This window comes from Ambystoma mexicanum, chromosome 3p (genome assembly GCF_040938575.1).
Source record: "Ambystoma mexicanum isolate Mex_15411 chromosome 3p, UKY_AmexF1_1, whole genome shotgun sequence".
Lineage (NCBI taxonomy): Eukaryota > Metazoa > Chordata > Amphibia > Caudata > Ambystomatidae > Ambystoma > Ambystoma mexicanum.
Window position 1 is genome coordinate 733,590,741 of NC_090925.1, and position 15,948 is coordinate 733,606,688.

At 43.1% G+C, this 15,948-nt stretch overlaps 1 protein-coding gene across 4 annotated transcripts in view; it reads right to left on the minus strand.

The window, feature by feature from the left end:
* The window catches only part of PUS3 (pseudouridine synthase 3), a 123,409-nt gene that overhangs the window by 38,039 nt on the left and 69,422 nt on the right, over positions 1 to 15,948 (minus strand). For all 4 annotated transcript variants that reach the window (XM_069651608.1, XM_069651610.1, XM_069651607.1 and 1 more), the window contains one exon: positions 14,342 to 14,532. In XM_069651608.1, coding sequence (XP_069507709.1) covers positions 14,342 to 14,532 — 191 coding nt within the window. The remainder of the gene's footprint in view (positions 1 to 14,341; positions 14,533 to 15,948) is intronic.

The window sequence follows — 15,948 nt, forward strand, 5'->3', positions numbered from 1 at the left end:
TAATGCAATTGTTCCTAGGAACGAACTTACGAAGAGCCGTACAGGAGAGTAGCGACGCATTTGCTTGACTTCCTGGTTTCATTATATGGAGTCACATGACGGCGTCGGTACGAATGCAGGAAACGTACGTCATCTGTACTGTTGCTTGCAGAATCGGCCCCTGAGCAGTCGGCCATGTTAGGTGAGTAAGATTGCATAATATTACACAATCGTCGTTGTTGCATGATATTACACATTGGCCGTCGCTGCCAAACTGACCATCGGCGAACAGGTGTAACATTCTCTCTGCCTCATGAAACACAACAACAGTAGCCTGGCGCCAGTGAACAGATCAAATGGGTTCTGGTCGAGGTCAGGGTCTCACCACCTGCCCCCTCAGACACCTTGACACCAGCACACGTCCCAGGGTAATGAGAACTGGCCTAAACAAGACTGATAACCTGCCTTCTGTCCACTTTGGCTTCCTGGAGACATGGCTCCCTCGCCACGCTGCAGCCCCTCACACACACCAGGCCAGTGTCTCGGCGTCCCACACTCCACTGGTCCTTCTGGACTCCTCTCCTTGCAGCAGTCTGCTCCTTGGTGTCCTGGTTCCATCCAGCAACCCCAGCTCGATCATACTCTTTAGCAGTACCACAACTTTTATACTGGTGTAAAGAGTCAAGTGGAGTCAGGTGTTAATAGTCAGAATAAAGTGCCTGACCTTGCCTGACTCTATTAGTGGGGCAATTCAAAGACAATATAAGTATAGGGATACTTTGTATCCCTATGTTGTTTTTATGGGTAGTCCTCATTGCTCCCGATTGCCTCTTCTTCGTCATTGTACTTATTGAAAATGGGGAGGGGGAGATGGAATGAGATTGGAGGGTGGGTCTATGTACTGAAACATTATTGTATGATTGAATGAGGAGAGAGGAGAATCTCCTGGCCTTGTTTTTACTCAATGGAGGGGATTCATTTTGTGGTAGATTACTCTTTACCCCAGACATCCTGTTCTGCCAGCATGGGTCTCGGTTAGTGGAATATAAATGGATATTAATGTTAACGCCATGTCTGTCTCTTTTGATCTTCATTCTCATCCAGTTTCATTGTACTTGTACCTCTTAGGTCTCCCCTTTGGATCAGGGACAACAGACCTGGCATATCCCATAAAGACCTCTGGGACTTCCTCCTCCTCTCGTACTGTCCCTTGGATATACTGCATATCGCCTGGTGTACCCCCATGGGTACAACCCCAGACTGCCCTATCCAGATGATCCTCCCTTGCTTGTCCACCCCGGAATTGGAATCCAAAAGCGATGGACATCTGAATAGAGGGTTCCCTGGGTCTACATGGGAGAATACTCCTAGGTTTCTCACACCAACTATGGCATGAAGCCGAAGCTCACAATTCCTCATAAATCAGCTCCATCTTAACAGTGTTATTGTTTCTTAATATATCTTCATGACACACCTGATGTGCTTCTACAATATGTATGCTAAAGTGTTTAAGTGAAACCAATAAATGCCTGTAGGAGGAACAAAATACACAGAGGATTTCATTTTCCAGATGTGCTGTTATTTGCTGCTCTCGTCAGATTAGATATATTGGCCTTAGCCCCCTGCACCTGAGCTATTTCCAGTTAAAAGGAGAACACTGGCAATGCTTCCAGACCCACTTGGCCATTTCCTTTGCATGTTTAGCAGTGTATTTTCAAGAGTAAAATAAACTACTGCCTTATATCAGTCTCTGCTATTCCAGAACAGAGAGGCATACCCACTAGATGACATATTTTCCCACTTCTCCGCACTGTAGTAACAGGGGACGAAGGTGCATTGTCAGAGTTGGGAGTCCGTCCGAAATCAGTCTGAACTCAAACAAACTCAGTCAAAACACTCCAACCTTGTCCTTCAGCACCTTTCCTAATTTAGCACTAGACCCAAAACATAGCTCTGTCAATAAACCATAATTGTGAGGTCTAGCACCTGTGCTATTCCAGTAGTGGGATTCACAGACATCTGCGTCTCCTCAATTTTAATCATCTGAAGGGCCCAATTAATCCAATTCTGCGGCACATCCACTGCTCCGTGCTTATGCACCCCAGTCTGCAGCTTCAGCATCCTCTGTGGTTTAAGTACTTGGAATCCATAGACAGGCAGCTACATCAATGCACCCACTCCTGACTTCGAATAGCTTTGAGATTCCAGTAAACTAATATTTCCCAGAGTCCGTCATTATTTTTTTAAAAAAACTTTAAAATACATTTTATTTATATTTGCACACAGGTTATTTACAAACATTAGCAATTTTCGGTTACATAGATATACTACGGATACAGTTCAATTGCTTTCTGTATTCAGAGCTTCCGATTCGTTTAGATCAGTCAAATATTTCTTGTATCAAGACCATATGTTTCTGGGCCTACTGTGTGGCGTGACCGAGTCAATATAAAGCTCCTCCGTATCATTAATCCACACCATATCTCTGTTCCAGTCTGCTATCGTGCGGGATTGTACATTTTTCCATCGCATTAATATGACCCTTTTGGCTAGGAGTAGACTCAGATTCAGCAGTTTCCTCCATGTCGGGTTCAGTTTCCCTACTGCTCCCAGCATGCAAATTCGCGGTGTCCATACGATCGGTTGGTCTGCCATCTTATCAAGAGCCCCACATACTTCCGACCAATATTTCCCCAGTTTGACACAGTCCCACAGCATATGAAAAATAGTGGCATTTTCAGAGTTACATCTTGGACAGGTACCATTCACTGTGGGATATATTTGCGTAAGCCTCGATGGTGTGTAATGCGTCCTGTGCACTATTTTGTAGTGTATCATCTTAAACCTCGAATTTCATGATATCTCTTTAGTCAGTGGACAGATCCGGGACCATTCCTGATCATCTATCAGTTGCCCCAGGTCTTGTTCCCACTTACCCTTAGCTGTGTGGATTACTGTTGGGCGTGTTTGTATCATAATTTTGTACAGCATCGAGTCCGTCATTATTGAACCGAAGCACTCCCTGCAAAGGTAGAAGGAGTTGGACGAACAAGGCTCGTTAAAGCAGGTGGTAGGTTTTGTCAAAGCACCAAAGGGGAGGCAAACAAATTTCAGAGGAGTTGGAAGGCATCAGCGGGAGCAAACCCAGGAGGGGTGGAATGGTCATGAGTGAGTGCCCGATCTTAAGGGGAAGAGCCCACAGTGGGAGGGGGTATGAGCTTGTGGCATGGAGACTACGGGGGCAGGACCAGCTGAGGCTCCGAAGCACCTATTAGATAGAGGGGATTCTAGGGTTGTGCTAGTCAGCCAAAAACTCTCACTCTGCTACACAAGGGACCTTGCTCCAGTCATAACAGCAGACCTGAGAAAGTGATTACCCTAAGGCAAGGACCCTGCAAGCATGCACCTGATGCTCAGGGACTACCCTGGAACCAGAAGCATTGCCAGCCATTTGTATAAACCGTAGGGAAGGACTTTATAGGAGATTCTGGACATCCTGAATTGAGTCTTCCCCTTCAGCACACAATGAAACGAGTCACAGCCGCTCAACTGCGTTTCCTGCACGGGTGCATAGAGACATGCTTCTTCGCTGGATCTTGAGCCCCTGACACACAGAGACCCCTCTTCAGGCCACTGGGTGTGCCCTTGCCGTTCAGTCGGTAGGGGAAAAAAGAACAGCTGGAGACACTAGTGTGTTACCTCTTTAATGGCCAGTAAGCCAGAAAGGCTAGGTGGAGGAGTGCAATACACAATGACCGAAGTTGGCGCAGAGGCAAACATTTTAAGACGTTCTAATGGAAGGTAAAGAATACCTCATAATGAGGAAGGTGATGAGGAGAGGATGGGAGGGTATTGATGTATCTGCATCCCACACCACAGTTTGAATTAACATTTAAAAGAGGAGTTAAAAATCACACAAAAAAGATTCACTGGTGCAAAGTCTTGCATTTACCCCAAAACCTCTTGCTTCATTCAGCAAGTGCATGATAAAATACATTTTTTGATAGATCACGCAGCCAATATATGGAAGAAAATGCCATGCCTATGAGTCCTGTGGCAGAGGAATGAGAAATGCAGATCACTAACTCAAATAAGTCCAGAAGGACATGTATTAATGAGGTTGGGCTGATAGAAATATGGGGTTGTCTCCGGTCATGTGTGATTGTGATGCCCCAGCAGAGGCCACTTTCTAAGTTACACCAATATTGGTTCTGCAAATCACAGCTGACTTGGCTTTTATGCTCAATGTTGCTGATGCTCCATGTGGTTGTTTCCAAATTGATGTCTCAGCCTGTTGTGTCGAACAGGGGATTGGTGTGTGACGGCACAATTGCTATTGATTAATCCGCCTAACCTTTCGTTTTATTCCCTCCTGCTTGCAATAGGATTGTAAAGACTGTTTTGGGCCATTGTTGTGCTGTATTTTATGATCTTCCTGGTGGCATGTGTTGGGGAGCGGTGACTCATTGTCCAGGTGCTGCTTTACTGCATTCAGTGATTCCTTACCTTATTGCAATCACCTCATGTTGAGTTGTGAGCCATGTGCCTCCTTCCATGGAACCTGAATTGCCCCTTTTGTAGTTACATTGTGGGAATCACTAGCTGTCCTATGTGTTGGGTGATACTTTGTTTCGCGATGGTATTTGATGATCTTGTGATAATGTATGGAGTTTCATGTGTGCTGTTCGTTCTAGTGGCGTTTTTACACAGGTGTGAAATGACTTTCAACGTATATACCTGTCATATTAGATGTGTAAGATGCATGTGTGGCTGGAATGTGCATCGAGAACGCCTTGGGGTGGCATATCCGAGATGGTCTGGCAAAGCTTGTGTCATGTCTTGGGCTCCTCTACTTATGGGGGATTATATTTTACACTTTGTGACTAAGTGTATTCCAATCTGTTCTACAAAACTATATGAGTTGTTTGCCTTAATTATTGGTGTGTGTGCTTTTTGCAAGTGCGCATGTGGGTACTATGTGAATGATATGTGTTGTCCAGGTGTATTGCTATGTCTTTTTTTTTTAGCAGGAGGTCTATTTGTTTTCCTCTTTGAGGCAAGTTCACTCTGCTGTAATGGCAAGGTTACTGGGCTATTTACCGCCTATCCACTGTCCCTATTATTAAACAACTAACGTGTCTTGGGCCGGTTCTTACTTTCTCATGACTGATGGGTGGTCCCTTCCTATAGAGTGCAGATCTGCGACCTCTTGTTGAGTTTGGAGGGCGTCTTGTTTTCCCATTAATAACGCAGCGTCTTCTGTGGTGTACGCTTATGGACGGGTATTCTCCGAGATTGTCAAAATCATTAGGTGACTTATAGCTCTTTTGCTGGCTATATGTGTGGTTGTATATGTTAGTTCATAAGGGGGGTGGCCGAAAGTGCAAGGTGGACAGTATGTTGTAGTAAGCTCAAAATTAGGTTTGACGTTAGGCTACTGACATTAAAACATGCATGATTTTGTTTGGTGGATATTTGGCGCTCTTTCATGCCATGCGATGCTGTATGGTAATTCGATGGTAGCGTCTGTTTCTCATGCGACTGTGTTCAGATCTGAAGGGTACCTAATTCTATATAGAACTGTGCAGCATTACCTGGTAATGTGTTCACAAGGTGGGGTGGGTATGCCTTTTACATGGGTAATGTTATTAATGTTCACACTCTAATGCAGACATATGGTGTCTCTTGAATTGTGCTATTAATTGGCTTACAGATAGTGTGCAAGAGATTTAGGGCCCCATCACGACTTTGGCGGTAACTCTTAAATCCGGCGGTCGCGCTATTACCGCCGGATTTAAGGGTCCGCCAAATCAGGACTTCGGTGGATTTCGCCCCAGCTCTTTGCTGGGGGGAAATCTGCCGAATATTCGCGCTATTACCGCCGGCGGTAAGAGCGCAAATTTTCCCCATTGAGCCCAATGGGAAATGGGGAATTACATTACCGCCAAACTCGTGATCCGGTGCTATTAGCGCCGGGGAGTCCGGCGGTAGGGCTAGTCGTGATCAGGCCCTTAGTGTGTAAAGATGCCAAACCTTGGTTAGGGGATTATCAATAGGCATTATATTTACGCTTGTTAAGCTCATTGATGTTTTCTAAGCTTGATCCTTTGAATCGAGGATCACTTTTGTGAATAGGTATTTTTTAGTTTAACACTGGTACAATGAATGTTGGTGAGGCCTAGTGTAATCACTCTTTGGCTGTTATGGCGTTGCATTTGCTGTTTGAATCTCTATACTAGACTTTCATAGTGTGTCCTTGTTGCTCTTGTGATTAATTGATTAGGGGTGGTGGTGTACATATTTAGCCGTTTGCCTATGGCGGAAAGGGAAAATACTTTGGTTTTATGTGCTTTGTTTGTCATTAAGACCATTCACTTACAGGGTGGTGGGGGGAGATTTAAGGTCTTTTGCATTTTTACTCTCTAAGAGTTACTTTGGGATTTAAATACTGACTTGTTGCTGCATCTTTACAGTGTGTAATCTATTTGTGGCCTATCTAACTTTTCTGGTTGCCTTTTGTCCTATCGGGACATGGGCTACCGCCTTTTTCTTTTACTTGTTCTTTTACTCACACTTGCTTTGCTGCTCTCGACTAACCAGAAAACATATTTCAGAGAATATAATAGATTTGTTAATATGAATACTAAAATTGTGGATCATCTCAAAATCGTCTCGTGGAACGTAAATGGACTTAAGACTGTCACTAAGAGAACTAAAGTGTTGTCTTACTTACGAGCAAATTCTTGTGATATTGCCCTCCTCCAAGAGACACACTTTACTGACCTTGAGTCTGAGAAACTGAAGCGAGGTTGGGTTGGTGAAACCTTTTTTTTTTTTTTCAACCTACACGTCCAGCAAAAGGGGAGTTTCTCTACTAATCAAGAAAAATCTGCCAATATCTATCCTCTCTAGCAAATCGGATGAAGAGAGGAGAGTCATCTGTGTCTTGCTCAAAGTCCAGGATTCAAAACTGCTTATATGTAATGTGTATGCACCAAACCTAGATGAGCCAGTTTTCTTTCATGAACTTGTGGCACTGCTTCAAAGCTTTGATGTGGATTCAATTGTACTGGCTGGTGATTTCAACTTGGTGCTAGATCCTGCTCTGGATCGCTCAAATGGGGACTGCTCAAGAAACCCAAAAAAAAGCAATTGGATTATCTAATAAAGGAGTTGAACCTGGCTGATATATGGAGAGTGGAACACCTGTGTGAAAGGGACTATACGTTTCATTCTCAGTCTCATGACACGTACTCCCACATTGATTTTATCTTAACCTCAGGACAGGTAACTTCCAGTTGTTGGGATTCTAAAATTGGGCTTATTGCACTGTCAGATCACGCTCCTGTGTCTCTGAATCTCTCTTTACAACACACTTTAATAAAGTCACCACGATGGAGGATGAACTCCAAGATTCTTAAAAATGAACTTATCAGGGAAGAAATCAAGGTTGAAATTGAGAACTTTATCCAGATTAACAAGACTGATGATATCAAAATCTCTTCAGTATGGGAGGCACTGAAGTGCTTTGCCCGTGGTCTTCTGATTGATAGGACCGGTTAACAAAGGAAAATGATGGCAAAGGAAATCCAGAGGCTCTCCAATGAGGTAAAAAGACTGGATACATTATTTGCTATCAGCAGAGATGAAGGTACTAAGAATGATCTGAGGAGAGCCAAGTTTGAACTAAATAAAATAATATCAAGTCAAGTGGACTATGCCCTATTCAGACAAAAAATAAATTATTTTGAAAACGGTGAAAAGGCTGGAAAGTTGCTGGCATACAGACTGAAAGTAGCAGGGGGTGATCGTTTCATTTCAGCAATTGCAAATCAAAACGGTGGAATGGAGACTAAGCAGAGAGAAATAAACAAATTGTTTCGTGACTTTTATACAAAGCTTTATGAATCAGACCTGAGCAGTGATGAGACGGGTATTGTACATTTTCTTAACTCTTATGACATACCCCAACTCTCAGGCGATCAATTGGCAAGTCTTGAAGAAGAATTTACGGTGGAAGATATAAAATTGGCTATTTCAAAACGTACAGGGGGTAAATCGATGGGTATGGAAGGCCTTCCAGGCGAGTTTTACAGAATCCTACCAGAGTCTGCTATACAACTCTTGTGTGATGTCTACAAGGAGGCCTTTGATTCAGGATTGTTACCTGGAACGATGCGGCATGCATTAATAACTGTTCTAAAGAAAAAAGACAAGTGTCCCACAAGGTGTGAAAACTACAGGCCGATTAGCCTGATTAATTGTGATTGTAAAATACTTGCGAAAATGCTGGCAATGCGACTGGAACCAGTGATTACAACTCTAATTCACAAAAACCAGGTCGGATTTGTTACAGGTAGGGCTGTGGCTGATAATATACGCCGTCTACTGCTGTCTATTGAAAATGGTCATAGACAGAGTAGCCACTGCTGCCATTTCTTTAGACGCTGAGAAGGCTTTTGATCGGGTGGAGTGGGACTTCTTGTTCTCTTGCCTGAAGAGGATGTGCTTTGGTGAAAAATATCAGCAGTGGGTACAGCTTCTGTACAGATGCCCATCAGCCAGTGTGCTCACCAATGGTCTCATTTCTGATGAATTTACACTCCACAGGGGCACGAGACAGAGTTGTCCTCTCTCTCCGCTGTTGTTTATCCTGTCTATGTGTGTTGGCGCTCTGTCTGAGAGCGGATGTGAACCGTAAGCCAATAATTGGTAGCGACCATGACAATTTGCTTTGGTTGTACGCTGACTATGTATTGGTCGCACTCCAGGATCCAGTTAAATGGCATACCCCATTTGATGCATGACATTCAAGAATTCTCAGTTGTATCTGGCTATAAAATCAATTGGGGCAAGTCTGAAATTTTACCACTCAATAATCTGTGTTTACATAGTGCTTGTGCACATTTCCAATTCAGATGGTTTAGTGATCGAATCAAATATTTGGGCATCTGGATTGGTGCGGATGTGGTGAAATTGCCAGCATTGAACTTTGGAATGCTCATCCAAAAATTACAGTCTGACATAGACAGGTGGGGGCTCTTACATCTGTCCACGTGGGGAAAAATGAATTGCATAAAAATGAACCTGGCTCCTCAAGTGAACTATCTTCTATGCAATAGACAAACTTATGCAAAAGTTTATTGGGAATGGAAAGCCATCAAGATTAGCTATATGGAAATTACAACTCCTATTGAAAAAAGGTGGAATGAATTTACCCAACTTCAGTGAATACCATCTTTCATTTTAAACCCGACATCTCTGTAAATTCCTTGATCCGAATGTCGAATATTCCCAGTGTGTGATGTGGGAATGTGGCGCTATATCCCAGTTGGAACCCAGAGCTCTGTTGACTTCAAAGAAAAATAACTCGAAGGGAGCAAATCCTTTGACCGGGTTTCTACAAGATTGCTGGTGTGATATCTCAAAGCGCATTAAGGCAGACCCCTACCTGCATATGGATGCCTCCATTGGGCTGAATCCAGCCCTGAAATGTCAAGGGAAGGTTTTTTTCTGGCCAGAGTGGTTCCTGGCAGGAATAAAGTACCTCCGTGATCTAATAGATGGAGGAAATTGGATCCCGTACGCACAGCCGTGTCGGACTCAGGATATGACTGGTTGTTCATTTTCTGAGTACAGAAATTGAAAAGCATTGTCAATGCTTGCCTTGGTGGTAATGATTTGTTGGATCCGAATATTGCCTGGTCTATGTTGCAGTTGTGTGGAAGTGCTGCTCATCCTGCTGCTACGATGTACGGATTGCTAAAATCATTCAGAAAGGAAGATTCGAGGCTGCCAGTGATCTGGGCAGAGGAATTAGGAGAAGAAATTAATGATGTCTGTTGGCAGCGCTGCTGTGAGAATACCCGATTGGTGAGTCTGGATTGGGGTTTTAGAGCATCACAAACAAAACTGCTCTTTAGGTCCTACTGGACACCAGTCAGGTTATTTAAGAGGCAACTCATGGACAATGAACTCTGTTGGAAGTGGAAGGGTGCTAGAGGTTCCCTCAGTCATCTGATATGGTTTTGTCCTAAAACGAAGAAATTCTGGGAGTGCATTTGTGAGAGGTTGGGACTGGTTTTGAGTTGTACGATTCCCCTCTCATCTACCTTGCTGACTCTAGGGGACATATCAATGATTGATGACATCTCTTTTGGGCAGGCGACTTGGATACTCCGTGCCAGTATGATCGCTAAGAGGATGATATTGAGATCATGGAAGTCGAACAGCTCCTTCAACATCGATGAATGGATGGATGAACCTTTGACTGTTTCAACTTATGAGAAAGCAATTTACAAGAATGCGGATGATCTTGAGACATTCTGGGACATTTGGAACCGGTTCCTGGAGGTCTACGGTTGAATTTCATTTTCTGTACACAACGTGATGTCTCTGTAGCTGGAAAATGCTCTTGCTGTGTTAATTATTTCTTGTAATTTATGTTCAAAGTTTCATTGATTTTGCATTGATGGTTCCATTGGCTAACCAAATGCTTCTGGTTCTCTGTCCTTTCTTGGTTTCTGGCTTTTTTTCTCTTACCCTTTTGTTTTCCTTTCTTATCGATTTCTTTCATTTGCAGACTTGGTTTTTGTATACGCTGTTAATTATTTGCCTAGATAGTGTATTTCTGTGTTTACTTATGACGTTTGTATATTGTAATGTTGGAATAAACATTGAAACCCCTTGAGAAATTGGCTTTTGCGCTGGGTGCAGCGGTTTAAAGAAAAATTGGTGGAGTGAAATGCTTATTTACATAATGAAAAAACAGAAAAATATGACAAAAAGAAGCAAGGCATAAAATCTCACTTCTGATATTAAGCAGTTCACTCGATCGAGTGTGGCATGAAGACAAGAAAGGACAAACAGTAGATTTTCAATTTTCACAATCTAGAGAAGTATTTGATCCAAATCAGCTTTTTTGTTTTTAGGATGAACCACCATTAAAAGGTCAGTTGAGCACAGTGAAACGATACTGGCCTGGTTAATCACCAATACACAAATGCTGAATGCACCGTGCGTAACAGGAAGCAAATGTCTACGTAGTGCAAGAGTCTCCTGTGAGCGGTCATCCTGAGGATGGGGGTGTGCTCAATCTAGCAAACCACATGACAGGTAGGATCTTGTAACCTGCCCCTAGGAAAAATGAAGGAAATGCCCATGGAGACCCTGAGCAACTATCGTGCTCTTATGACCTGCAACGAAAGGCAAGAAAGCACCTTGAACTAAAAGTGCATTGAATGTGCTTCTCGCCAATTCATTTTTTTTCTATGAAGTTCAGTCAGAGGACAGTAACTCCCTTGCCAGCTTTAGTTACAACCGAAGAAAACATGTTTACTCTTTTTGCGCACATTCCTAGACAGAACATGAGAAGAATGGCAGAGAGAGTGTCTGTCACAAAAGAAAGGAGGGGGACGGAACAGTCAAGACAATGGGCTTCCTAGCAGGTTTGGTGTTATTCCAGTGGTAAATCTGCTGGAATACTGACAAACAGATTCACCGTTACCGGCACTTGAGCCGGCAGAATAACTGCTGTATCACAAGTGTTGGTAGGCGATGTTAGTCCCCATTTAAGAACTACATTGGACTCAAACTCCATGGGGATTTTGGCGTAATTACTGCCAGTGGTAATTCTGCTGTTTTTTGGCAGTAAGGTGGCAGAATTACCTCCAGCATTTTGCTTGAGGTTTTTCCTCCACCTCACCACCAAACCTATAGTACTTTACTCTGGTATATTTATAAGGCGCACCAGGTGACCCTGAGGTTTACGGGCGCAGACAAACATACGAAGTCTAGACAGCAACAAATACATAGAACATTACTGGATCGGTTTGTAGTGAGTCATCCCTGTTCATAGACAAGATCTATCTAAACAGGAACGTCTAACTTTTTCCAAAACACAGCAGTGGACCGTATTTCCCTCAGGTCCGGTGGAATTGCATTCCAAGCCCTTGGGGCAGCTACTGAAAAATCGCCATTCTTAGCTACAGACAATTGACAGGCTGGGATTTTAAGCTGGTTCGTGTTGTTAGATCTCAGACACCTAGTGCTGGGTTTATTAATCAAAGCTTCACTCAGATATGGACTTTTTTTCCCGTAAGACACTTGTGCGTGATCAATAGAAGTCGAAATTCAATTCTTACCTCTATTGGCAACCAGTGTAGACTGCGTCTTGACTCAGACACATGGTCTCTTCTCGAGGCCCCTGACAACTCTGAACACACTATTTTGCAAAGTTTGTAATCTAGCTCATTCTAATTTGGAAATACCAACCAAAAGGCTGCTACAGTAGTCAATTTTTAACCCTATAATAGATCTTGCTATGACTTCAGTTTGGTTGAGAAATGTACAGGCGGAGCTGAGCCAGCAATTTGATATAATAGGAGGTGGAGGAGACTAAGCCACTCACATGCGCCTTCATGTTAAGATGTTCGTCCAGATAAACCCGTAAAGTTTTTTTTGGTCTTGATATCACAACCTGCCACTTGAATCCGACCTTATACGCGGTTCCCAGATTACATATTCTGCCTTTGTGCCAATTGTCATTAGCTCAGTTTTTTCCTTATTCTAGGCTAGACCATTGTTGATCATCCAGTTTTGAATGAGGTTATAGGTCTTATTGATTGTTTTTTCATCATCTTGATTAACACCCGATAATGAGATGACACATTGAGTGTCATCTGCATAATTCGTAAAGCCGACCCCATGTTCTTCCAACAAATCAAAAAAAAGGTACAGTAAAAATGTTATATAGGCCCGGCAATAAGCAGGCCCCCTGGGGTATGCCATATGCCAATAAAGTGTGTAATGCTTCTGCATCCTTACTGCATACTCTGCACCAACGATTAGTCAGAAAAGATCCATAGGGCAGCGTTCTCTGAAAAACCTGCCACTCCCTTAATCTGGCTACTATTAGCTCATGGTCCAACAAATCAAAGCCTGCGGTCAGGTCCAGAAGCATGAGCATTGCGGCCTGTCCCCTGTCCATAAACCGTAAAAGCCTAAACTTCAGATCAATCATGGCCTTCTCTGTCCCATAGCCATGTCTGAAGCCGGACAACCATTTATTGAGGATCCGTGATCATTCAAATGGGTCGCAACTTGCGTATACGCAACCCAGTCCAATGTTTTTAACAAAAATAGGGTATTAGTTATGGGCCGGTAATTACCTGGCATTGTGGGGCACAAGCCTGTTTTTTGAAAAAAAATTTTTTTGAAGGAGGAGTGATCCATGTATTCTTAAGAATGGTTGGCTCTGCGTTTTCTTTGAATGATGCGTTTACAAACTTGCAGAGTGAGCTCATCAAAATGGGTGTGCATGCGTTTACCACCATAGCTGGACATAAATCCCCCCTGCAACTTGTGGGTTTAAGTTTATCAATGAGCACAGTCAGTTCATTTTCTGTGATGGACCTAAAATTGAATAGTTCTTGTATCCTCTTTGGCATACAAGTAGTTGCCCCTAGACGATCTCCAGTGGATTTATTTCTTGGCTCTTCACAATCGTATCTTTCATTTGACTGAGCTTCCATAGTACTGCCGTGAAGTAATGGGGCGGTCATCCAGTGAATTCTGTTTTACAGCCTTTTTGACTGCACCGCTGTACTTGTCCAATCTCTAGTTCATGTAAGACTTGCATTAGAATTGGCCATTAAATATTGTTCCCTTCAAAAGAGACCCCTTGGCTAGCCAAGGCACCCCTCTCTGGCCATCTCCGAAATCTCATGCAAATCACAAGCTAGTAAGGAAATAGTGCAAGACAGAAAGGGCAGAAAGGGCCATTGTCAAACTCGCATGATATCTGCTCCGGCGACAAGCCACGCTGGGAACAGTAAAACGAAATCCAAGTCTTTAACGTGGTGGACTCTAGATGCTTTCACTGCAGCAGCATTATGCAAATGGTTAAGACAGTAGTGACTTCAACCCTTTGTCAGTTCGTCACCTGTGTTAAGCTTCATATGAAGACATTTTGAAACAACTGCATAACTGGAGATTTAGCAACCATTCCAAAGGTACTGTGACCCCATTGAACAACAAACTTTTCTACTTGAAGTATCATATGTGTGCGTGTGTGCAATTAGAAAAATGAAGAATCAGACAGTGAATATGCAAATATTTCTCTGTAGGTTTCCTTGCTATACTAACAGATTGCTATAGATCGATGGAAAGACACCGAATCAGGCAGAAATCCATTCTGGGCCAGAGACCATAGAATTGAAATACAAGCTATTTGTGCAGGGCAGGTTCATCAAACAGACCCAATCGGAGTACATCAAGGCAGGCGGCATCCTGCCACACCTGCTGCAGAGGACATTTGGTAGTTGGCAAATCTGTAACATGTGATATTACAGTCTCTCATTACCTGCCCCTCGAAGGATGGGGGCAGTCTCCAGCCCCTGCAACATGCTGTATATCAAATGTGTTTTCACTGCATGATTCGCCCAGAGTTGTTGAAGGTGAGTCACATTAAACTCTTGGACATCTCTCTCATAGATCCACTGAACATCCTCAAACTCACAGTCATGGAGAACGAGGGGAAACTCCACGGCCATACTGTGAAGAGAAGAAAGAAGAAAAAAGGACAAAGGTCAACTACGAAGACTAATGTCAGAAAGGTTTCCTAGAGGGCTTAACACACACAGAATAAGTGCAGTAGACAGCGGTATGTGCTTGAAGGAGCGGGTAAAATGATGAATGGATCAGAGACTGAGCCACTCATATTCTTGGTGTGAAGGAAGGAGTGGAGGGCATCACCAACTATAGGCAAACAAAGCAACGCTTACTAAGGGAGGGAGAGAGGGATAACTGCAGTATCACCTACCCCGGTAGGTAAATGGGGCTTGTAGAGAATACAATTTTAATATGTCGTGTGCAGGGGACGCAATGCAGCACAGTGCTCACTTCCTGGGGGAGATGGTTTAAAGAGTATGGGGTAGGTTAGGTACATGAGAATCAGTGGAGTGGCAAGGGCAGAGGAAAAGAGGAGGGTGGTAAGAGGTGAAGATAGGAAAATAATTTTCAAAAAGTAGAAAGTCTATGTTATATTGAGGCCGGAGACGAGCATCATGCTTAATCTTCTTTATTTCTACCTTTAAATCTTCAAACTTTTATTTTTAATAAAACATGTTTTTTATAACTGAAAAACGAAAAACACTTTCAGACTACATTTCCCATAAACCCCAGTGTCTGTGGTAGTCCACATGTCCATACTCCGTCCCATGAGGCACTTCCTGCCTAGGACCTTTCCTCTTCTTTTTCTGCTCATCCCAGAGTTAAGTAGCACGATTGTGTGTCTCCTTGTAAAATATGTTGTAATGAGTTATACAGTGTATTTTTACAGTACAGTATTGTAATGTGCATAACTTAATAGCGATTTTAGCAGCAAGCGCACCGCTTAGCTAAGCGTGACTGTTCTTTTTCTTTCGCACGACTAATTTATTCACCAAGAGCCAGAGACTCCACGTGCGGAGTACCACAAGGATCATCCTTCTCACCGCTTCTATTCAACAGCTACATGTACCTATTAATCAAACTCATAAAAAACACAGCCTCACATGCTACAATTACGCCGCCGATACTCAAATAATCTTCAACATACAAGATACCCAAGAAGAAAACACCACACTAGAGAATTGCCTTCACGACATATTCAACTGGATGAACCTCAACCATCTCAAAATCAACCCCGGCAAAACAGAGATAATGATTGTTTCAAAAAAAGGACATCAACTACATCCCCTGGCCAAGAGAGCTCGGCACCACACCAGAACCATCATCAACTGTAAAAAATCTAGGGGTTCTTATGGATAACAACCTCACTCTAGAGCCACAAGTAAACTTGGTAATCAAGAAATGTTTCTTCCTCCTGCGAGCAGCAAAAAGGATCGTACTGTTCCTGTCGTTCGCCAACAAAACACTTACCATCATCGCTCTGATCATGTCCAGAGTAGACTATGCCAATAGCCTATA